Source organism: Neolamprologus multifasciatus, chromosome 15 (genome assembly GCF_963576455.1).
Source record: "Neolamprologus multifasciatus chromosome 15, fNeoMul1.2, whole genome shotgun sequence".
Classification (NCBI taxonomy): Eukaryota; Metazoa; Chordata; class Actinopteri; order Cichliformes; family Cichlidae; genus Neolamprologus; species Neolamprologus multifasciatus.
Genome location: NC_140453.1, coordinates 37,521,224 through 37,546,997, shown reverse-complemented (window position 1 = coordinate 37,546,997; position 25,774 = coordinate 37,521,224). Strand labels below are relative to the sequence as shown.

Sequence of the window (25,774 nt, the reverse complement as noted above, 5' to 3'; positions counted from 1 at the left end):
ACAAAGCCACATTCAATGTTGATTTTAATTTGAAAATATGTGTACATAATCTAACATGCTTATTATTTGTGGGGACAAACTTGAAATAATTACTGGTAGTGAAATTAAACATTTTTTGTATTCTATGTATACATTATATGTACAAAACAGAAAAAATAATATTTGCACAGAGAATGGAGTTATATAACAGTGTGGGTGGACCAATGGCAAGTCAATGTTGAGCATCTAAGAAAATTATGAAAGTTTATACTTTAAACTTTCAGTCTCAACATAAAAAAGTACTACAAGTTCACACATCTCAATAAACCTTTTTTTTTTTATTTTACTTGTCATTGACAGTACTCAATACAATTTCACCAGCCTTCATACTTCAAACTAAACAAAAAAACTTGTTTATAATAACAACTTCATATGAGAAACAAAGGGAAACAGACTGATGGGTTTATGGATTCAGTTGCTAGCTGCGGGTCATATTCACTGTAACAATTTTAACAGTCTACACTCACTTTTTAAAGAATGTAGCCAAGATAAATGCTGTACAAAAACATTCAAGTTAAGAACACAGAATTACTATTGTAGTTAATCCATCCATCCGCTTCCGCTTATCCTTTTCAGGGTCGCAGGGAAGCCTATCCCAGCTGTCATAGGGCGAGAGGCAGGGTACACACTGGACAGGTCGCCAGTCTGTCACAGGGCCAGACAACCATTCGCACTCACATTCACTCGCACATTCACACCTAGTGACAATTTAGATTTTTTCCAATTAACCTATCCCCACTAACTGCATGTTTTTGGATGGTGGGAGGAAGCCGGAGTACCCGGAGAGAACCCACGCAAACACGGGGAGAACATGCAAACTCCACACAGAAAGACCCCGGCCTGATGTTGGAATTGAACTCAGGACCTTCTTGCTGTGCGGCAACAGTGCTAACCACCGTGCCACCGTGCTGCCCTATTGTAGTTAATGACATAAGATAAAGTCTTTTTTTACGTAACACAATGCATTTAAACAAGTATAAATATCTGTCTAACATTTCTAAACAATCAAACTCCTGAAAATGAACACATCCTGTCTGTGAACAGAGAAGATCATGTGACATCTGGATATATGGACCTTTGGTTCCACATATTTCTGAAACTGTTCCTTGTAGACAGTACACAACTGCAGTTTTCAGACATTATATGTTACTTGTTTGTAACATGGAAAAACAAACATCACAACATCATAAAAATACTTCCTCAGTGGCTGAAGGAGGTGGCACATCTGGCATGGCAAAGTGGTGTTGAAATTCACTGGCCGGCTCCCACGTGTCATCCCAGATTTTCCCACTAGAAAATATAATTATTGAAAGAAACAACACCAAAACCATTAATATCAGGTTGGGGATTACTTCATGCTTTTTATGTTTAACACCAGAGGTAGAACATGATAAATACATTTACTTAAGTACTGTACTAAAATGCAAATTGTCATTTTTATGGATATGTTTAGCTTCTGCTACACTATTTGTAATTTAGATGGATTACAAACAAAACACTAGTGTACAGTTACACTCAACACATATGAAATATTTAGTTATTGTTTTTCAGTTTAACATTTCAGAATATCCTTTCTGTGAACTGAAAATAAAAATTGTCCAAATGTGATAATTAATTTATTTTTGGTCATTCTAAAGGCTGTTGTTTTCTCTTTAATTTGTAGAGATGCATTGCTGTCACACAATTGTAATGCCAGATATACAGGATGCAAAACAACTGAAAGCTTTCAGTGTGATATTAGTACTTCTTTCGAAAGTTAAGAATCTGAATACTTCCTCCACTGCTTAGGCAATTTATCCTTGGGCACACATAAATCTGTGCAAGACATGGACATATTCTCTCCACTTTGTCAGTGACCTCATAGCTTTCATATATTTCTTACCATTAATGTGAGTGCTCTTATGGTCACAGCAAAGTCCAGCCAGAATAATTCCCAGTACTTTTGCATCTAAGTGAGACACTATGTGTGTTTTCTGAACAGTTTCAAAAGTACTTCGTATTATTTTTTTTTTATTTTATGATTCCACAAAGATGGCAAGAAACTTTACAATAATCCTTAATTGATTAAATAATCGAGATAGAATAAGAAAAAAAAAGTGAGAAGTAAGATGTGACAAAACACCTGGTTTTCCATTTTCATTTCTGCTCCAACAAGGTAATAGATGGAAACAGAACATTCTCAGAGAATGAAATATCAAGAGCTTCTTACCAAACAGAGCAAGGCAACCACCGAACTTTTACTTCTGCGTTCCCCTAGACAGAAGGAATCAGAGAGGCAATCGTTAAATAACATGGTTAATGGATAGGTGTCTTCATAAAGCTTGTGTGTAATCCAGTGTGCACACCTGAGACACACACAGACCCATGTAAACACACTTTAATAGATGTGTAGGTATGTGTATGTAAGGCATTTCTGTTTATAAAAAAGAATATAATAGGAATTTGAAAAGCATGTATCCAATTGTGGCATTTACAAAAAAATATTTTGACCACAGGTTTAGCTTACTGCGTCCATCTGTTTCTGACTCTGGCTATGTTCTTTTCTTCTGGAAGTTTTAAGTACTTGTAACATCATACACTGACAGGGCTGGTCAGCATCTATCAGGATCTATAAATTGTTCTTTCTGTGATCCTGATTCAACAAGACCAACTGAAGATACAGGCTTACACAGAAAACACTTTGATCCTTCCTCATATACAGTCATTTCTATGTTAGCCATGTAGGTTTTTGGTAGCAAGTATTCAATGTCTGTGATTCATTTTGCAGAATTGTTTAAGAACATACACATGAAATACAATCTTTTAATGTAATTCCATTAATCATTTCCCTATAATCTCAAAAGTACATTTGAATTTCCCGGTGTAGCACAGTTCATGGCTGTAGTGCATGTATGAAAACAACTTGAGATAGGCTTACTGTAAAAAGTCTACTGAAAAGCAAATTAAAACATTTTAAGTATTACCTCATTTATCCTGCTCTCAGTGACTTCTTCAAACTGGAACACCTTTTGCCTACTACATCTTCGACAACCTAAGAAATGAAAAATTACATTTAAAAAAAACACAAGACTCGGTATACACAAGAAATCAAATATGAGTTTTCACTCAAGAAGTGAAAATTTATAATGTCCTCCTGATTGCCACAATCCATTTGTCCTCTGGGGTCATAAAGTGAACCCACCTACACCCAAGTACATACTATGAATTGTGAATCAATTCTGTGTAACACCTTAGTTTTACTTAGGACCAACACATTAACAAAAAAATCCCCCCTTCATTTTGCAATTTAGGGCCACTAGACCTTGTTTATATAAATGCATACCCTATTTTTTGAGATAAACTAAAATGTTCTCTCAAAGTGCATTTTAGTTTTCTCAATCAAATCAAGCTGAATTACAAAGTCCTCTTAACTAAAGTAAGGGATTGACCATATTTAATTATAGTCATTTTATAGTGTACACCAAAATGCAGCTAAATAACTAGTGAATAATACGTTGCAATGGTTTGTTATTTCTCTAGGACAACATATGCATCATTTTCGGGTAAGAAACTTAACAATCTCAAGACATACCATGCAAAGCAATACTTACTCTTTCGCTTCTTATTTTCATGTTGGCCATCCAGACTTAAGGACTGGGAGATAGTGATGGGATTTCCGGCTCTTTTTAGAGAACCGGCTCTTTCGGCTCGGCTCACTAAAAAGATCAGGCTCTTTCGGCTCCGAACCGGCTCTTCAGGTTGTTTTGTTGCTTTAATTAATTTATTATTACAATAATATAAAATTATGCACAAAAGGAATTACTAATGTAAAAAAAAGTGGTTTTATATATGTATGTTTATATATAAATATATACAGTGGCCCCTAGAGACAAAACACATACAAACTCCAAAAAGCACATACAAACTCTAAAACACATTTCTAGCGTTAACTGACCTTCCAAAACAGAGCTACCTAGATCACTTAAATTACACAATTGAAAGCATATGTGTATTGTTTGTGTATTTATACACAAGCACTCATATATATTCAAATAATTGAAAAAAAACGTTCATTTATCTCTTACTACCACACACCGCTCGTTGGTACTTGCTGGCTTGTGTAGCATCTAGGTAACAAAAGCTCAACACTGCGCCTAGCATTCTGGAGCACTTCTGTTGTCTTTTGTACATGTTTTGGAGTTTTTACGTGCTTCTGAGGCTACGTCCACATGTACACAGGAATCTTTGAAAACAGAGATTTTCCGTTTTTTGTTTTAAAAAATAATCCCGTCCACATGTAAATGTAGAAATGAAGGAAAACTCTGCTAGCAGCATGCCAAAGCAACAGGTGATTAATTTGTAGAAATGTTGGCCAATCAAAAGTCTAGAAGCCTCGGTGGAAAATAGTAAACAAAGATGGGGCGTAGAAGCAGAACCGGGTTGCATGTGTGGAGGGACAGTAACTGTGTGTGTATATGTAAGCATTTAAACACTGCAGAGAGTACAATTAACAGTAACAGTATTGTAGAAATTCATTTCACCGAAACAAAACGTGGCGCACAATGTGACGTCAAAAAAGGTGCACATCTTTGACGCTGCGTTTTCTCCGTTTTCCTCATCCACGTGTAAATGCAAAACCGGAGTTTTCTAAAATATCCACCCAGACAGGCATTTTTAGAAATCTCCGTTTTCAGTGACCGAAAACGCAGTTTACGTGTGGACGAAAGGTGCAAACACATAGAAAAATCTCCGTTTTCAAAAATACCCGGGTACGTGTGGACATAGCCTGAGTTTTTATGTGTTTTGGAGTTTTTACGTGCTTCAGGGTTTGTACGTGTTTTGAAGTTCGTACGTGCTTTGTCTCAAGGGGCCACCGTAAATATACTTTTATTTATTTACTCCACATAAAATGTAATAAATAAATCATATAATACAAAAACCAACTAGTCACAGTTCAACTTTTAACTATTTAAATTTTCAGCTTTTTCCTTTTAAACAAATTTCAAATGAAACAACACAAAACACTGCAATCCACAACACAATTAAATATAAATTAAAATATGAAAAAGAAGATGCATATTCTCTGTCATATGGGCCTGCATGAATAAACTTTCTGAATCCTTTATTATCTGCAGCTGAAAATAGTTGTGGATGATTACTATACCTTTATAATGTGACGTTGTTATCCCTGGCTCTCTTTCTCTGTCTCTCACTCCTGCTCTGTTCCTGTGCTACTGAGTGTAACTGCCGCCCCTCCCCCCTCTGCCCAGCGCAAACCACAAGGCTTGCATGCGGAGTGAAGCGGGAAAAAAGTGCGAGAGAGGGTGAGAGAAAGAAAAAGAAACGGCTCGCGATAACGAGTCGGCTCGCGTCGTTCACGTCACATACCCGGCTCTAAGAGCCATTTCGTTCGCGACCGACCCATCACTACTGGGAGATTGCGTGGCTAGCAGGTGGATGAAGAGACTGCAGAGATGGCTGGTCTGCGGGTTTAAAAGGTGGTGGAGAGGTGGGAGAGGTTGTTTGTGAGGTGCTTCTGTCTCTCTTCTTTTTTGGGAAAGACTGAGAGCATGGAAAAGAAGAAGGAGATAAAGGAACAAGATTGAGAACAAAATCAGTCTCTGTCTGCTTGTCTGACAGGCTCTTTGGGTGCTCCTCGAGGAGCCTAGAAGCTTGATGTTCCTGGGTGGTCATCTCTGGCTGCTCCTTGGCGAGGCTCTCTGCTTGCTTGTTGATCAGGGTCTCTGCCTGTTCTTCACTGGGGATCTCTGCATGCTCTTTGATGTGGGTCTGTTTGTCGGCACAATGCTCTTTGGTGGCATTCTTGGACTGCACAAGCTGCTGTTCTGTGGGGGTATTGGGTTGCACTGGTGTGGAGGTTCCTATAAAACATATTTACTTTCATAAAAATCTTTCACAAAAAAGGTCTTATATTTAGCAGGAACTACACTTTTGCTACGTTCACACTGTAGGCAAAAGCACATCAAATCCGACTTTTTTGACACTATGCCCCCATATCCGATCATGGTATGACAGTCTGAACGGCACAAATCCGATATTTTAAAATCCGACCTGGGTCACTTTCGTATGTGGTACTGAATCCGATACATAGCTGATGTTTTAGAAAGCGACTGCTGTTTGAATGGTCATGTTGCATTAAATCCGTCTTCTATGTCACTGACACAAGACACCAATTATCAGCGCCAGAGAAGACATCGTGAACGCTTCCTGGCCATCCAGTGAAACTGTTGGGAAGACAGCGTTGGAGAAACGTGAACATTTTATTTGTACTGTATAATCTGCAGATTCTGACAGAAATCTGTAACTATCCTTTGAAGCACCGCTCCTCTCTAAAACAGCAATAAGGATAATTATTAGGCCAAATGTAAATAACAAAATAACTTTTTAACTTTGGGAAATAAATTATAAAATTATAAAATTTTAAAAAAATTTCCCAAAAAATTGGGAAATTTGTCTTTATATTAATATGGAATTCTCTTGAAGATAATCTCAAGAGTTGTACAAACATGCACCGTTTTAAAATGTGTTACATACTTAAAAGGATAAATCAATATCAAGAACATGAAAGTAATTAAAAAATTTTCATTGCCATTTAATGCTGTATATTGCTGATTATATTGATTTGTTGTTTAGTTTTGCATTGTTACATAAAGATACATGTTAGAGGGTTTTTTGGGGGTTATTGGCGCCCTCTTGTAAGAATATTTGAATTGCAGATAGGGGGCAGGTGCTAACAAGAATCTATTCTTCTTCCTGCTCCTTTTCACCCAGTGTTATATTAATGGGAAGGAGGTTCTGTATGTAGGAAAAGAAACACTGTTGAACCATGTGTGAAATAAATAAAGAAATGAATGAATGAATTAAGGACACCAGTCAAACAATACTGTTTGCTCTGGGTCTAAACAGAGCACGTTGTGTGTGACTTTGCTGTCACATTTTATTTGTAGTGTGAACAAGCAGACCAAAAAATCGGATTTGATCAAAAAAATCGCAATTGACCTGCAGTGTGAACGAAGCCTTTGATAACATACCCTTCAATGGTTATTTAATGACCTTAAAATATACTTACACAAATTGCTTAAAGACTAATGAAGTATTCTGATTGTGAAAGCAAGTTGAGACGACTTGTTGTGAATTGTTGCTATATTAATTAGTATTAATTACCTGAACTGAAAGTATACAACAGACTTCACTCTTACCCTTAGACAGTATAAATTCATAAGCCCTCTGCATCTTCTCCAGGAAATTTCTTGTAGTAGAAGTGGGGTCCAAATCGGTAATAACATCTGCTACCCACTTATGTGAAACCTTGTCTTTTTTGCCAATAAATAAAATGGGCTTGTAGCCTATAGCCTCAAGTTTCCGCGCCTGAAATTAATAAAAAAAAATATTTGGCACAAATTAGTCAAACACAGCCTGTTGTTAAATGGTAAACAAGATGACTCTTATATAGCGTTTTTCTACTCTTGTGGAGCACTAAAAGTGCTTTATACAACATGCATACAATACAATACACAATACAATATCCACCCATATTCACACAAGCTTCTAAAATGTTTCCATTTAAGCATTCACACACAGCAAGAGTTGGCTCGGACAGTCTCAGTCATTGTGTCCTTGGGCAAGACACTTCACCTGTTGCCTACTGGTAATGGTCAGAGGGCCCAGTGGTGCCAGTGTCCGGCAGCCTCGCCTCTGTCAGTGCGGCTGTGGCTACAATGTCGCTTGTCGTCACCAGTGTGTGAATGGGTGAATGACTGAATGTAGTGTAAAGTGCTTTGGGGTCCTTAGTAAAGCGCTATAAAAATACAGGCCATTTACATACAGGCCATACAGGCCATATCAGTATGTATTCATACTGATATGAATACATACAGCCACCACTGATATACTAGAGTTCAAGTAATTGTTTGTCTTTAGCAAAATGTAGATAAAATAATGTTGCATGTTCTCAAAAGCACATATGATGAGCTGTGTTAATGTACCAGCAACATCTTATAACGGCTTAATGATAATATATGAAACAAAAGAAGTTTTACTTACTGCAATACGGGCAGAATCAATTATCCGGCCAACATTTCTGTTTTTCAAGACAACTTGCCCCCACTGGCTATCCAATGATTCTACTTTTTCTTTTAGCTTCTTTTTGGTGGACAGACTTCCGAAGCAGACACAGCAGGTTCTTCTGCTGGCCTGATTGGGAGTCTGGCAAGATGTACCTGAATTTGGGGCGTGTCATGTTGAAACAAAGAATAATTACACACAGAAAAGGCAGCAGACAGACAAAAGGCAAATTATAGGTTAACTAGCACTCTGACAAAAAAAAGCTGAAGAGTTGAAGAGACAAAAATGCGGATAGAAACAGAGAGACAGACCAATAAGGACAGCAGTAAGAACAGATACAAACAGACTGACGTGGCTCTTAAAAGTGCCTTTAGGAGTTTTTCAAAAAGCAGATGTAGGAAGCAATAACAGGCTGATTGATGAAGAACCTGTTTAGAAAAAAAAAGTATTCAGAATTTGCAGCATAGATGATCGGTCTGCTATTTAATGATTATGTAATGCTGTTATTACGTTTTTTTTATCGAGAACGAGAGAGAAAGCCAGAAAGAGAGAGCTAGATTGATAGATAACGTCTGGCAATACTGACCCTTATTAGAACCCTCAAACTTTACAAAGTGGCAACAACAGCAAACCTCAGCACACACTTCTCTATCACTGTACCCTGGATGATGACATATGATAAGCTTGACTTGATTGGCTAACAGATACTAATTTAGCTAGCTTACAGCACATGTGGTGTGGCAACATATATACAATTAAATGTTAAGTCATTCGCTGTTCCACAAAATTCTTAACCCATAGAACTGCTACAAGGAACTTTGTGAGCTGACTGTTTCGTGTTTGTTTGTTTTTTGAGTTATAAATAAGAAAAATATTTTTTAAAAAACTACAGATTCAGATTCTTACTTACCTGTGGTACGATCGAGTACGGTGACGTCACTGCCGCTCATCTAATATGATAAAAAAAATCTTTCTCAAAAATAAACAAGTGAGTCGCCGTGAATTCTTTAACAGCACCGAAAATGTTTTACCTAATAAAAAAAGCAGACGGTAAAATGACTGCATGTATTCAGAGGAGTTGGAGAAGATATGTTACAGCTGTAGCAGAATGATCGACAGGTTAAAAATGTAAATGGATTTGCAAATATGAAAAGGATTGTAGAACAGTTTATAAAACCGGTGCAATGAATTCACTCAATCGCTAGCTGTGTCATTACCCGGCATACATCACTCACTGCATCAGTGCAATAACCGATACAAAAGTAAAAGCCTGTAATTAGTTTTATCTGCAGTAATTTTCTCTCAGGTAGTTGCCTGCATTATATAATTTATTGTATTCATTATAGGTCGTTACAATGTGATTTGGAAAATGTCTAAATATACCGACAACAGGCACTTCCGCGGCAATCTATTGTCGTCAATAAACGACGTTTAAGGAGCGCTACAGTATTCAATAGGAGGACCCTTCACATCAATTCCCGACGCGAGGGGGGTACCCTGCGCGTCGATAAGTGAAGCAGAGGGAGCCTGACCATGCGTCACTCATTTGATGAGTTGGGAGTGAGAACGTGTTGGCTAGTAGTGGAAAGAGTGCAGGTTTGCAGGATTCAATCAAGAACATTTCAGTTGTTGATGATGTCATGGAGTTGCATGCATATTCAACCCAAGCCAGCTGAGAGCGCCAGGTTGATTGGTTGGATTGTGGAACACAGAATACAATAGCCTTCAGCTTCTGGTTGGCTTGATCAGTTTTTCCATTAGTCTATGAAAATCAGTTGAAGGACTGACCTGGGCAAACACAGATTTACTTCCACACACGAGATGAATCGGGGTCCATGGTACGAAACAATGCCCACAGGGATGATCTAAGAATGCTGGGAGGCCAATTATGAAATCCAGGGTGAAGTGCAACCAGGTGTGGGAAGGGTTTTAATAAGCCAGCAGGTGTAGAATTGGAAGATTTGTTTTAAGCACATACAGAGCTAGCAGACACATTTTCTCAAATATCTTTGGCCAAGGATGTCCACAGAACAGACATTACAAAAAGATGATTGTGTGATTTTTGGTGTGATAGCACATGAATTTGGCTGTGTGCAGTAAATTCTCATCCTTTGGATTTGACAGATATAAGACTTGTGTTCATAGACAGACTTAGAGAAGATCAGAATGCCATCAAGGAAGACAATGATGAAGAGGTTGATGAAATCATATAGGACGTCTTTAAGGCACGAGCCAGTCAACATTACAAAGGTAGACATCAACAATTCTCTCAAATGAAGAGCTGGACAACACTAGCACCTGACATTATCCACACTTATTGACTGACGAACCTAATGGCACTCCTTGACTACCTGGCAGACCAAATAAGGGAGCTTCTAACAACATGTACTCATCCAGACTGGCCAACACAACCAAGAACAATCCCGATCTTGCAGGATCCCCACACACCACAACATTAAACTACCGATTTTCTGCCGATAACCTGCCTCACTGGTTGAGATGGAGAGTCTATACAGCTCTATGAGCTTCTATGTTGAGGAGGGGCAGGTATTTAGCAGGTAGTTTCATGGTTTCATACCCTTGTGGGGATCCTTTATCAGGATTGTTCTGTCCTGTGTTAGCTAGTTAGTTAGTTAGTTTGCCTCCTTTTAGCATTTATATGTGATATGCATAAGAGTAAAAACTCAAGAAGGTGGCAAATACGTTTTTTTAAACAGTTCTCGTTTTGCATAGGACTCATTGTCTGTATATTACAGTTATTGGAAAAATGCAGATCACAAATGAATGTGCAGGTAATTAACCTGTATGTGGTAGAGGAGCTGATTGCATTTTCCTTCATTAAAACTCTTGAACTATTTCTAATTAATTTAAAAGGTGTTTGCTTATTATAGAAGAGGAAGCTAAACATGAACCACATGAAGCTTTTATATGGATGCAAAGCATAAACTATTCATTGTCTTTTTTGCTCAGCAGAGACACATGTGTTAGGGATTCAAAGGTTTTGCAAAACTCATTTCATGCTTATTGTTTACCTAATCAGAAATTCTAATTGCTTATGGGGACTAATTAACTTATGAAAAAGAAACAGGAGTATTGTGTACCCCCCATGTCATTCTGTTTGTACATATCTATGAAATATTCATTCATGACAAGACAGTCTGGCAACTTCACTGTGATATGAATTTGTTTGGTCTCTAGTTTCTTGACATTGCCACCATCAATTATTCTGACAGGAAATCTGAAACAACTCAAAAGGCGAATTCCAAAGTTCAAAACATCACAAAGAGTTCATTCCACATTGGGAAAAAAGCAATGTATCCTGCAACTGAGCTACACTCTCTGCTATGCTGCAGATTATGAGGATCTTTCATTTTTCAAACAGACAGAATTAGCTGCATTAGTTGGAGACTTCTTACTGTACTGGGTGAATCCATGTTTAGTGCCCACAAGTACTAAACATGTTTTTTTAAAGAAACAAATAGAGAAAATGCAATTTTAATATAATCCCCCAGACATAGCAAATGACAGAGTAGAGAGAGAGATCATTCATTCTTTTTTTTTTAATTTACTTTATTAGCACCAAAGGCCAGCACCCATCTTGCCCACTGTAAAAAGTCCCCAGCACCAGCACCTCACTCAACCAACAATGAAGATGAAAAAGAACAATGCAGAGTCTGCCTGAGTCTTAGACACAGCCACAGCCCCAGCCCACCCAAGCTGTCTCAACTCTTTCCTCTCCCAAACACTCCCTCCCTCCCCCACCAAGGGGCCAGCGAGCACTCAAGAGCCCTGGAAGCCTAGGCTGAACATCCTGACGTGGGTCAACAAACACCACGTAGTGGTGGGCATAGACCATTCCCATGCAAAGAGGGACTCAACCTCAAAACAGGCTACCAGGGCCCCGGGCCCCACACCATGCCAGGGAGACTGGCCACTGGACCCTTGGTGAGCACCCACCACCACAAGCCCCCCATTCCCCCAGGCCTGGGGAGCGGTGGGGGGGAATGCCCCCCAGAAGATCAGACACCAACTAGGAAGGACTGGAAAGACAAACGGTACAACAAAGTCATCCCCTATGTTGCCAGTTTATCAGAAAAACTCAGGAGTGTCTTCTCCAAGCATGACATCCCAGTGTACTTCAGACCCAGCCACACCCCAGACTGGATCACTGTAGCCACAGTACCAATCAGTCTGTCGATCTCCCGCTCCCTTCTCCCGTAACTCATGAAAAAGACCCTGAGATACTTAAACTCCTCCACTTGGGGCAGGAACTTGTCCCTGACCCGGAGTGGGCACACCACCCTTTTGAGGACCATGGCCTCAGATCTGGAGGTGCTGATTCTCCTTCTCACACTTCCAACTCAGCTTACAACCATTGAAGTGTGAGCTGGAGGCCATCACCCGATGAAGCCAACAGAACCACATCATCTGCAAAAAGCAGAAATGAGATTCAGAGATCACACAAGTGAAAGCCTTCTACCACTTGGCTATGCCTAGAAATTCTGTCCATAAAAATTACAAACAGAATCAGTGACAAAGGGCAGCCCTGGCTGAGCCCATTACCCACTACGAATGAGTCAGATTTATTGCCAGCTATGCAGACCAAGCTCTTGCAATGGTTGTATAATGATCAAATGGCCCATAGCAATGGGCCAGACACCCCATACTCCCTGAGCACCTCCCACAGGACACCCCAAGGGACATGGTCGAATGCCTTCTTCAAGTCCATAAAACACATGTAGACTGTTTGGGCAAACAGTCTACAGACTCCAAAGTCTCTTCTTCAGCCTGGTGGCTCCCTTCACCTCTGGTGGGGTTACCACCACCACAGGCAAAAACCTTGCCTGTGGTGCACTAAGTGGTTGCACTAAGTTGCAACCTTGCGGCTGCAACTTAGTGCAGCGGCTTTGGCAATGGAGGTGCTGAACATGGTCCATTCAGACTCAATGTTTCCAGTCTCCCTTGGAATGCTGTTAAAGCTCTACTTGAAGTGTGAGGGAAGGTCTCGCAGACTGGGGCCTCTGCCAGGTGTTCCCAGCGCACCCTCACTATATGTTCAGGTGCTCCACATCTGTCCAGGAACCTGCCCCACCACCTGAGCCAACCCACCACCAGGTGTCGATCAGTTGATAGCTCAGCCCCTCTCTTTACCCGAGTCTCCAGAACATATGGCCACAGGTCTGGTGATACGATTACCAGATCGATCATCGACCTGTGGCCTAAAGCGTCATGGTGCCACATTCAATTATGGTCACTCTTATGTTCAAACATGGTATTCGTTATGGTCAAACTGTGGTTTGCACAGAAGGCCTCCAACAAAGCACCACTCGGGTTCAGATCCAGGAGGCCGGTCCTCCCAATCACGCCCCTCCAGGTCAAACTGTCATTGCCCACATGACCCTTGAGTCCCCAGAACACCCTCAAGCACCCTGTCCAGGGAATCCAAGAAAGCTGGGTACTCTCAACTGCCACTCAGCGCATAAGCACAGACGACAGTCAGGACCCATTTCAGACTGAGTCCAGCCCCTTTCACAGAGACTGGTTCCAGAGCCCAGATATAGTCGGGCTTAATGTGAGCAATATATAGCTGTTACCTCTCAACATCACGCACTAACTCAGGCTCCTCCCCCACCAGAGAGGTGGCATTCCATGTCCCAGTTACTAGTCTTGATAGCCGGGGATCATCATGCTGTGAGTGAGACAATGCAGATCGTAATAACAATAGAGAAATGTTGCTATTGCTATTGCTTCTCTTGTGAGTGCCATTTTAAATTTTTCCTCACAGAAGAATTGAAGGTGGCATGCACAAGAGAAGCCCTACAGTATAGATATTCCAAAGACTGCAAGGTGGCATCAGCAGGCATCAAGGTAAGGACAGGTAGAAAGTGGAAGGCTGAGAAGGCAGTTGTGGTGGCATAGTCACGCCTAAAGCAGAAGGCACTGGTGGGGGTCTTGTGGGGGGGCCCAGGTCAGCAGGGCACAGGGAAAAGAGAGACACCACTACTCCAGGAAGAGGTCCGACCAGGCGTGTAGGAGGAACGACCAAGCAGGGCCGTAGGACTTAAGCGCCAGGGAGCATTGACAAGGTGGGAGAGTACCTTGCAGCTCAAGGTCACCTGGGCAAACATCATGCAGGCAGACTTCCACCGCATCCGATTCCTTATGCAGGCAGTAGACGTCACCCTGCCAAGCCCAGTAAACCTCCGTGTGTGGGGGAAGAGCAAGACACCTGCCTCTCCCCTGTGCTCTGGAAGAGGGACCCTATAACAACTCTTCAGCAGCTTCCCAAATTCCCTGGCCGATGGTCGGTATCGTTTGCGACACGACCAGGTGCTCAGAGTAGTTGCTGAGAAGGTTGTCTCAGCGATCAGCTAAGGTTGATTTACTTCAGTTAATGAAGTGGAGTAATTGAGTAATCTGATAGGGATAAGAATTTATTGTCTTCAGAAGAGAATTTCTGAAGACAGGGGTCCTGTCTTTTGCCCCATTTTACTTTTGGCGTACGCCAAAATTCGTTGCCAAACTCCACTCAAAAACCATCTGGCCTATTTATTGGGGCTGGGGCTTTATTGTTTGAAAAATGCTATAGGGCTTTGTGACATTCAGATATTAAAAGGAGTGTGAAAAAAGGAGGGGTCATCAGCATCTGGTCCCTATATACTAATATTGCATAAATTCATATTTTGAATGAACATATATATAAATCTGCCTGCTGGATCTTTTACAGTGCTGGAAATAGTAAAGTTTATTCTCTTGTTAAGTAATATTTTTAGCAGCAGTGTTTCCACCTGTTGCTGGCTGAACTCCACAGACTTGCGCAGTGTCTGGAAATCTTTTATGGAAGATTCCCAGGGAGGCCAGGCGTGCATGAAAGCTGGATAGTGTCATGGTCCCTGTGTCTGCCCGGCTGGCCCCACAGGGCTACATTAGTTTGTTTTGTCTGTCTCTCTCTCCCTCTCTCTCGACACTCTGCCTCTTCTTGTCTTACGAGTCAGTTTATAGTTTGAGAGTTTCGCGTTTGTGATTAATCCTCTCTGTGAACAGTTTTCCTGGACCTACTTCCTTTTCCTGTTTTGAGTACAAGTGTGTCAGCGTGTGGGAGAGTGTGAGAGGATTTCCCCTTCCCCAACTGGCTTTTGGACCCTGGACACTTGGATTCCTTCTTCACTTGTATATAGCTTGCACTTTGGTGACCTGTAAATGAACTGCTTTGTTGGATCTAATCCTGTCTGCGCCTGAGTCCTCCCTAACCCGTGACAGACAGTACAATCTATGGACGCCAAAATGTCCACCATGTTGCTGTTTTGTGGAGAAGCTGGCTCCGGTGAGTCTTTGAGTTGGCTTCATTTCAATGATGGCGTACCTTTGCTGCTGGAGGGAGATGGCGCCGTATTATCTTGTTACAGTGTGGCTGTTGCTCAGGTGGTAGAGCAGGTGAACTACTAATTGGAAGGCTGGTTCAGTCCCCATCTGCTCCAGTTTACATGCCTCAGGCAAGATACTAACCCCAAGTTAATTTCTGATGCATCCATCTGAGTATGATTGCATGTGAATGGCGGATGAGCATTCAAGCTGTGTAAATGACTCAAATATGGTAGAAAAGTGTTACTTAAGACCAAGTCAATTTACCTGGTTTCCCCATAATACATTTGAAACACTCCTAAATACAGAGTGTTATTAACCTGTTAAAGCCGGTCAGTCAGGCATGCTCCGTTTTGCATAACTATTTTTAAATCCCTGTAGAACCGGAACCGCGTAAGCTAGCGCAATAATTTTTTTTTGCATATGAAACCGGAGGAGTTGTACTTACATCTTATGCCATCAGCTTGTCCTAGGTCACAGTTTCCTTCCACATATACCTTTGCAAAAATTGCAATAAAAAGCGCTTGCAGGAACAAAAACATAATATTCCAGAAACACGCTTTGCCGATCCGATCAGCTGTTCGTAACACTTCCCACATTGACACAGACATCAGCTCGAACGATCGCATGTCCGCCATTACCTGCCCGAAACCGGAAGTGACGTCATTTTCGCGGAAAATGTCGTTTTTTACTTGTAGGCCTTAAAAGCCTATACTGGTGTTTTTATAAGTCATGTTTGACTTTATGCTTTTCTGAATAGTTGCTGGGACGCTTAGAACTCAAATTGCACTGCTTAAAATAGTTTATTTTGATGCACAATCCTATGATGCAAATTTGCATCATAGGATTGTTTTTCGTTTTTCCTGCAGTATATAAAAACTGGTGTATCTCAAAAATCAAACTATGAAGACACTCAAAATAAATTTCCTGTTGTTGTAAACTATTTTTTGCAACTTTTTTGTATTTAAAGCTTTGAGGGATAAACCTCTTAAATTTCTCCAAGTAGAAATATATGTAAAAAAATTTTATGTAGTTTATTGCACTTTTTTGCAATTTATGTAGTTACTATGGACTTAATGCATACATATTATTAAAATATGGGCTATAACAGTTGTATTGATGTATAGCAACTTGAAATACTCCCATAAATGGCACTACAGCATGTAAAAATATAAAGTAAGCTCTGGCGGCCTTGGTTCTATGGTAGGTCTTAAAGTGTTAAATAAAGTGTGTTATTTGTTACCCCAGGAGTTGGTTGGAATTTAAGTAAAATTCTTTTTAAGCTGTCAAGGGACAAACTGGCAGAAAAAAATTAGCGGTTGAAGTGTTTTCAGTGGCGTCCATCATTACTGTGAATGATGAGAAAGATAACTTTTTACTATTCTGCCCTCCCTGTAATTGATGATTTCCTAACCAACTGGCCTCAATCAGTTTGACTCGGTCCCACATTTCCCGCTATTGTCATTCAGCACCAGATCCCCACAGATCTGTGTTCACAGAAATCCAGGGCCATCTCAGGTGACCCCTTCAACCCAACCCCAACCTGTTTGACCTGCAGCCCCCTGGTTGGCACCTCAGGTCAATCAGGTCCCACACCTCCAGACACACAAACAACTTCTTCCCCTGGGCAATTCAGACTGTTAACAAACGCTATCTATTTATCTTTTTATATTTCTTATTTGTATACGTTTTTCTTGATATTATATAGTTCTCCTGTTTGTTATTTATTTCTTCTGTCTACTATTTATATTTCATTCACAGTTGGTGTGGAGCACCCACAATTTCGTTGTACATGTGCAATGAAAATAAATGTCTATTCTATTCTATTCTATTCTATTCTATTCTATTCTATTCCAAGTTTGGCAGAAAGATAAATATGTCTTATTATAGAGACTATTATGCTGTTCTCTGACTTTGTGCACACACAGAATCTCTCAGCTAAGAAGAAGGAGGATATTGGCATCTGGATCAATTTCTGGGATTTTACCTTTGATTTGGTTCATGTGCAAGTAGTAGTAGTGAGTAACGTCTGGTGATGGGATTTCCATCATATCGTCAGGTATCATTTCACACTCAATAAGAGTAGGCAGGGGACACTGAGAGGTACCATCAAAACATGAAGTGACTGGTTTGCCTCCCTGCTATCTCCACAACATCCGAACATGTTTTCAGTGTGGTTCAAGCTGTCCTTCAATTTTAATTATGTAAAAAAAAAGTATGTTTTAGCCAAGGAGTGGTTGCTTTGTTCAGATAGAACAGCTTACATCTTAACTGGCTGTCTGGTTGTCCTGCAGAATGCTCTCTGACCAAACATACCTTGGACAATGACCTTGAGCTAACTGAGTCTCCACATAATTCTGTGTAATTTCATGTTGCATCAGCCTAATTTGATTCTCTTTCCTACCCTACCTGCCATCCTCTTCAGTAGCCCCAGGGCTCTTCGGTCTTTGAGGAAGGAGATTGGGGTATAGTGTGATAATTTGGGATGGCTCTCACATCGCATGAAATCTCTGTCCTCTTAACAGAAACAGAGGGGCAATATTTCTATTTTAGCATTCTCCCCATTGTAGGGTGACTAGTATTGGTCGTGGTAACATAGGAAAAATATAGATTATTATGAGTTTTGGCTTCTTCATCCACAAGTTCAACAGAAATTAAAAATGAAGAATAGGTCAATGCATTATCTCTCTTGAACTTTGAGGCAGCTGTTACCTTTTTACCATGGGGGTATGGGCTGGGTCAAGGTGTGAAAGGTCTGTGAGATGTCTGCTTGTTTTTGCAGTATGAAGTTCTAGTAAAAGATCCCCCAGTTCTCTTAAGCTCAGGTTGTCTCTGTTCATCAACTTACTCTGTGATCATCAGCTGATCATCTCCTTTCATAATATTTTATTAGATTGAAGTGTCAGCATGGCTACACCTTACAGTTGTGGGTGTCCATACCTTGGACTGAAGATGGTGAAATCAATCACAACCGCATTTTTCGGCGCATTAGCGCGGTTAGCTTGTAACGCGTTAGTGCCGTGCAGCCCCACGCACTGGGCGATCCACGCTAACTCGCTAACGGAGACTTGCCGCGTTAATGTGGTTATGGCGTTAACGTCATTTTAACGAGATTAACGCTAACAGCAATACTATTAACACATAGTGAGTGAGAAAGGTGACTGCAGAAGTTCTCGAATCAACATGGGAATGCCCCAGCAGCATACACCTACTGCAGCATAACTAAGGGAGGACTCAGGGTCACCTGATCCAGCTATAACTCTATATTTTAGCAAAAAGGAAAGTTTTAAACCTAATCTTAAAAATAGAGATAGTGTCTGATTCCCCAATCCAAACTAGAAGCTGGTTCCGTAGAAGAGATGCCTGAAAACTGAAGAGTCAGCCTCCCATTCTACTTTTAAATACTCTAGGAACAACAAGTAAGCCTGCAGTGTGAGAGCAAATTGCTCTAATGGGATGATATGACACTGTAAGGTCATTAAGATAAGATGGGGCCCGATTATTTAAGACCTTATATGTGAGGAGCAGGATTTTGAATTCAATTCTGGATTTAACAGGGAGCCAATGAAGGGAATACATTATAGGAGAAATATGCACCCTCTTTCTAGTGCCTGTCAGTACTCTTGCTGCAGCAATTCATATTAACTGAAGGCTTTCCAGGGAGTTTTTAGGACATCCAGATAATAATGAATTACAGTAGTTAAGCCTAGAAGTAATAAATGCATGAACTAGTTTTTCAGCGTCACTCTGAGACAACACGTTTTCACTCCCAACTCGTCAAATGTGTGACGCATGGTCAGGCTCCCTCTGCTTCACTTATCGACGCGCAGGGTACCCCCCTCGCGTCGAGAATTGACGTGGTGGGTCCTCTTATTGAATACTATAGAGCTCCCTAAATGTTGTTTATTGACGACAAGAGATTTCCGCGGATGAGCCTGTTGTCCGTATATTTATACATTTCCGAAATCACATTGTAGTGACGTATACTGAACACACTATATTATATAATGTAAACAACTACCTGAGAAACAACAGATACAGCAGATAAATTAATTATAGGCTATTACTTTTGTATCATTTATTGCATTTATGGATGGAGTGGTATATGCTGGGTAATGGCACAGCTAGCAACTGGGTGACTTTATTCACCTGCTTCGGATGTTATCAGTCCATCAGGCGTTATTAGCAGAAATCAGTCCCATAGATATGGGCCATCTCCTGCTAGATTGTTCAGAAGGTTGTTATTATCCATCCAGATGGAGGATCACTAACAGGAGCGTGGGAAGACTCCAGATTCCACTCTGGCTGGAATCCGGTGGATACAGCAGTGTGTACAGGTAAGGCCATTTAAACGGAAAGCATTTATAAAATGACTATTAAAAGTCAGCGAGTGTCAATAATTTTAATGTGGTTATGTTAGTAATACACCGAGTGCTAATATAACAGCTTTAAGATGCATTTGTAGATATTATTACGTGTTTTACCATCTTTATGGTGCTAGCTTAAAGTTACGGTGTAAACGTTAGCTTATATTGTAGTAAAGCTGTTACTGTTTTAACAATGTTAGGACAGATATATTAGCTTCTGTCACGACTGATGAAGTTACTAGTTAAAAAAGGTTCCAGTAAAGTGATTAATCGCAGCCACAGATTGACAGTAAATATCTCGATTAGCTTCAATGCATCTATAATAAATATGTGCAAGTCAGTGCTTCATTTAAACTGTATGATACTTATACTGACCCAGGGTCAGTGTAAAATACAATCCTAGCTGTGTGAACAAAGCCTGGCTCCTTTAATCCTGCATGACAAACCTCAGGATGCAGGTTATTATTACTCTTTCCTGCTGGCACACCTGTCACACCTGAGAGTCAGCTAGAAGCTTACAGTGACGTGGACATCATGCAAAGACTGCCAGACTCTGTAATACTGCAAATGATCAGTGACTCAGGTTAACACTAAACTTTAAACAGTGCCTCTGTGTCTCTGTGTGTGCTGAACATTTAGGATTGAGTCAGGCTGCATTGACTGTGGGACTTTTCTGTGTTAAAAGCAGGTTGAAGAAGGCTCAGAAACATTTGAAGGTTAAAATTTAGCATTGTGGCTGCTGGTGGTTTGTAAAGCCTCTACTCAGCTGTATTTTTGTTACTAATTTATGTTTGTTGTTGTTTAACACAGATTTCAGAAGAGCAAAGATGAGCACTGTTGCTTAATCCTTAATAGTTTAACTGGATTGGAAATCAAAAAATTCCATATTCTTCTTCCACAGACGTTTCATTTGTCAGTGTGGGACTGCTGAGATACCTGAAGAACTCGTTTCATTCATTCTCCACGATGTTGATTTACAGAAATGTTTCACAGGAACTGATTCCTCCCAAAGGGTGAACTAGTGTGTTTCTATAGATTACCTCTGTATGAATGTACTTCTTAGATGAAGGCAAGTGTTTGTCTTTTTTTGTTCCTCAGGTACAGTACCTGAGGAACTGGTACTGGGCAGGCAGGCGGTCATCACTGGGGGAAGACAAGAAGCAGATGTACTTCCAAGAGGGAGCTGCAGTGAGGACACAGCCTGTTCACTGAGGTCAGAGCTCAGAATCTGAAACAGCTCAGGTTTATATTCTAGGGGTTATAAAAAATCGAAATGTATTTATAAAGAAACCTCTAAATAATATTTCAAATAATAGTCATAATTATGATTATTATTAGAAATATCAAACATTTAAGTGGATTTTCTGTTACACTTATTGTCTTAGCCCTGCGATAAACTGGTAGCCTGTCTTTGTCCTGTATCAGCTGGGATAGGCTCCATCCTCCCGCGACCTTGAATTGGATACATGAATTGTATTGAATTGTATTCCAATTATGTAATCTGATCATTAACAAACTCAAGGTATCTAATCAAAATGTAAGTAATAGTTATAAAATGGGAAAGCAGAAATAAGTGTGACATAAATGCAAATGTGTTAGCTGGCATAGAGGACAGCTACATGTAGTCTGAAAAACCTTTGTTGTCAAGTTTGCTGGTATATCAGCACGAGACATTCTTACATAGAAGAGACTGTTAAAGTCTCTAACTCAGTGAAGCATTATTGGTCCAGTCTGCTTGAATAAATATAATAAGCTGATGTATGTCCATTTATTGACACATTTTCTTAAGTGCTTATCCAGTTCAGGATCACAGTGGAGCTGCAGCTGGATATGTTCAGTAAAGAAACCTTACAAAAGTTAACAATATACTGGCTCTCATGGTCATTTGTGATTATGGACATATATTCATCCAGCTATTTAGCAAATTCTATCTATTTAGTAATATCTGTCACCTATAAAATGTAATATAAATATAAAAATATCTAAATATCTCCTGCCCTTTATATTTTAATGATGTAAGACCAGACGTCTGTTATCGTGTTACATTAGCATTCCTCACATATCAATGAGATGCTCTACAGTCAGAGGTGTGTAGTAACGAGTTACATTTACTCCGTTACATTTACTTGAGTAAGTTTTTGAAAAAGATGTACTTTTAAAGTACCTTTTTTGCATGATACTTTTTACTTGAGTTCATTTTTGAAGAAGAAACGGTACTTTTACTCCGCTACATTTGCAAAATTAGACTCGTTACTTTTGAAAAAATAATTAGTTTAACACATTAGATAATATGCCGCCAGTGGAGTTGCCGGTGACTTTTTTTAACCAATCAGATGTGGCCATGCAGTCACATGACCAGTTTGAAACTGTGGCAGGCAGAGCCAGTGTTGCCAACTTAGCGACTTTGTCGCTATATTTAGCGAGTTTTCAGACCCCCTAGCGACTTTTTTTCCAAGAAAAGTCGCTAAAAAAAAGACGTGAAAGCGCATATCGCTTTTACTCTCAACAAGCAGCGGGTGCTGTAACGCAGTCAGTTCTTCTTTTACTCTTATGCTGTTTTGTGGATCAGGTTTAAAACTACTTATAAACACACACACACAAAGTAACTCCACCAGAGTGCCTATTTCGGGTCACTTTTGCCGGTCCAAGCCCGGATTAAGGAGCAGGGTTGGAATTGTGACATTACAAAAAACAATCATTGCTAAAAGAAATTTAATTTGTAGTTCTAAATAAATTCTAAATGCATTTAGGACGTTTTTTGCTCACTTTATGTCTCGTCCATGATGTTATTTCTCTCTCCAGCAGCGTAGGTTACAATTACATTAGCATGACCAATTATGCAAATTAGGTGATGACGTCATTTAGCGACTTCTAGCGACTTTTAGGACAGCCAATAGCGATTTTCCTTACTGAGGAGTTGGCAACACTGGGCAGAGCAGCCCAAGCGTTTCAAAGAAACACATGAAAACATGACAGAGCCAGTTGTCTACGCTAGAGCTGAAGAGGATGAACAGCCTTGGCCTCATATACAAAGAATGTTTCGCTTAAAAGCAGTACAAAATAACAGCTATGTCTTCAGTGTCGGTGTCTTCAGTGAGAGCCAAAACAAACCAATTTTTCAGCGTGAAAAAGCTCAACTCGTGTAACCTGAGGAAACGGTAAGTTTTCTCTAAATATCTGTGTCGAGCTCGAGCTGCGAGTCATATTTTCGGCGCTACGTTGTAGTGAGATAAGTTTGTGGGTGTTTTGTGCAGCTTCGGCTGTCCTTTTAACTGCTCGCTGGTTAGCTAGCGTGAGCTACAAGCTAACAGCTAGCCTGGTTAAACAAGCTAGAGTTCAACGCACATGCAAACAGCTCGTCTCTACTGCTTTAACTGTTAAAACAGAAGGCAATACTGCGGGTGACAGGGTTTATTATGTCAAACAGCAGTTTGTTTAGTTTAAACAGTCTGCATTAAGCTGGGCAAACACTGCGATTCTTTTCAGTCGCGTTATTCAGCTCCTGCTCAGACTGTACAATTGAATCTCAGGGGTTAGAAGTTCATAGGTCACGATGCAGGGTCTCACACTATACGGCCTGATGCTCTGGTGCGACCTGAGTGCTCAAACTGTGCGTCCATAACATGAAGCTTATTGTTTGATGTTCAGTAAAGACTCTGGATTCGTGATTACTAGCAAGCCTTGTTTACTGTGTAACTGAGCAGACATTACACGTAAGTCACCTCACTCCGGGGGGCGGGTCTCACTTTCGCGCTGTCTCACTGCGTGCGTGCGCAGCGTACTACACGGAACAGGTATATTAAAGCAGCATTAATGAACAATATTAGTCAGATGTTCTACATCCCCTTTCTTTAGCTTAGGACTGCATAAATGACTAACAACATCTTTAGCAATAATACATTAACAACATATCCTAGTCCATAACATTCTAGCCTGGACATTAACGAATTACTTCACACCTGGAACTGTGTCATTGGTAAGAATATAGTGAGCATTTAACCTTGTTAACATCACGTCACATGTACTGTCCACTGTTTTTTTTTTTTTTTTTTTTTTTTTTTTAATGTTACAGTCCATCTCTTATGCCTTACGGTGTGTTCACACCGAACGCGATGGACGCGAATAGAGCGTCAGGTTTACATGTAAAGTCAATGGAAAAGCGCGATGACGCGCGATTGTGGGTCCCGCGAAAATTCGGAAGCAGATTTGCGTCGCAAAAACGCAAAAACGCCAAAACGCGTGAAACGCGCGTCAGTGTAGCGCGTCTGGCGCGTTTGACTCGCGAATAAAACCACGCGCGTGAGTTTTTGTGTTGCATTTTGTGCATACGCGCGTTTCGCGTCTACCGCTCGAGTTGGAAAAATCTGAACTCCAGCGTCAAATCGCGCCGCGACAACCAATCAGGAGCCTGGTGACGTGGCTCTGACCTAGGTCAAAGGGGCAGATCCAGCCAAAGCCGTTCATTCTTCATTCAGTATGGAGGAAAAGCTAATCAGTGCCATGGCTAATCACCCGGAGCTATATGATGCTAGCTACTACTTCTACCGAGACAGGAATAAAAAGGACCTAGCTTGGAGACACATAAGTGAGGAGATCGGGCAACCTGGTAAGTTCATTCCTTCTTCTTTTTAATTTTCAGACTGACCCGATGAACCCGCGCAAAAGCTAGCAAGCCCGCCTACTGTCCCGCTATTTTCCCACTGATGTACAAATACCTTTCCGCTAACAAGATAATGCGTTTATTCAGAGGACATCTGCAGGAGAAAGTGGAAGAGCCTCAGGGACACTTATAATTCAATTCAATTCAATTTTATTTATATAGCGCCAAATCACAACAAATGTCGCCTCAAGGCGCTTCATAGATACAGAGAAAAGCCCAACAATCATATGACCCCCTATGAGCAAGCACTTTGGCGACAGTGGGAAGGAAAAACTCCCTTTTAACAGGAAGAAACCTCCGGCAGAACCAGGCTCAGGGAGGGGCGGCCATCTGCTGCGACCGGTTGGGGTGAGAGAAGGAAGACAGGATAAAGACATGCTGTGGAAGAGAGACAGAGATTAATAACAGATACGATTCAATACAGAGAGGTCTGTTAATACATAGTGAGTGAGAAAGGTGACTGGAAAGGAAAAACTCAATGCATCATGGGAATCCCCCGGCAGCCTACATCTATTGCAGCATAACTAAGGGAGGATTCAGGGTCACCTGGTCCAGCCCTAACTATATGCTTTAGCAAAAAGGAAGGTTTTAAGCCTAATCTTAAAAGTAGAGATAGTGTCTGTCTCCTGAATCCAAACTGGAAGCTGGTTCCACAGAAGAGGGGCCTGAAAACTGAAGGCTCTCCCTCCCATTCTACTTTTAAATACTCTAGGAACAACAAGTAGGCCTGCAGAGCGGGAGCGAAGTGCTCTAATAGGGTGATATGGTACTACAAGGTCATTAAGATAAGATGGGGCCTGATTATTTAAGACCTTGTATGTGAGGAGCAGGATTTTGAATTCAATTCTGGATTTAACAGGAAGCCAATGAAGGGAAGCCAAAACAGGAGAAATATGCTCTCTCCTTCTAGTCCCTGTCAGTACTCTTGCTGCAGCATTTTGGATTAACTGAAGGCTTTTCAGTGAGTTTTTTGGACATCCTGATAATAATGAATTGCAGTAGTCTAGCCTGGAAGTAATAAATGCATGAACTAGTTTTTCAGCGTCACTCTGAGACAGGATATTTCTAATTTTAGAGATGTTGCGCAAATGGAAGAACGCAGTCTTACATATTTGTTTAATATGTGCGTTGAAGGACATATCCTGGTCAAAAATGACTCCAAGGTTCCTCACAGTGTTACTGGAGGCCAAGGTAATGCCATCCAGAGTAAGAATCTGGTTAGATACCATATTTCTAAGCTTTTCAGCGCCGAGTACAATGACCTCAGTTTTATCTGAGTTAA

General features: G+C 40.6%; 1 protein-coding gene and 1 long non-coding RNA gene across 2 annotated transcripts in view; one reads left to right on the top strand and one right to left on the bottom strand.

Annotated features, from left to right (window-relative positions):
* Nucleotides 1–25,774, top strand: part of LOC146502698 (uncharacterized) — a 358,388-nt gene that overhangs the window by 66,774 nt on the left and 265,840 nt on the right. The gene's annotated exons all lie outside the window — the stretch shown is intronic.
* LOC146502704 (uncharacterized) lies at nucleotides 579–5,913 on the bottom strand (the record flags this gene model as incomplete). Its single annotated transcript, XM_085133276.1, has 4 exons — nucleotides 579–1,329; nucleotides 2,249–2,292; nucleotides 3,003–3,126; nucleotides 5,447–5,913. Coding segments are annotated over 4 exons (741 nt in total), but the record flags the coding sequence as incomplete, so codon positions are not given.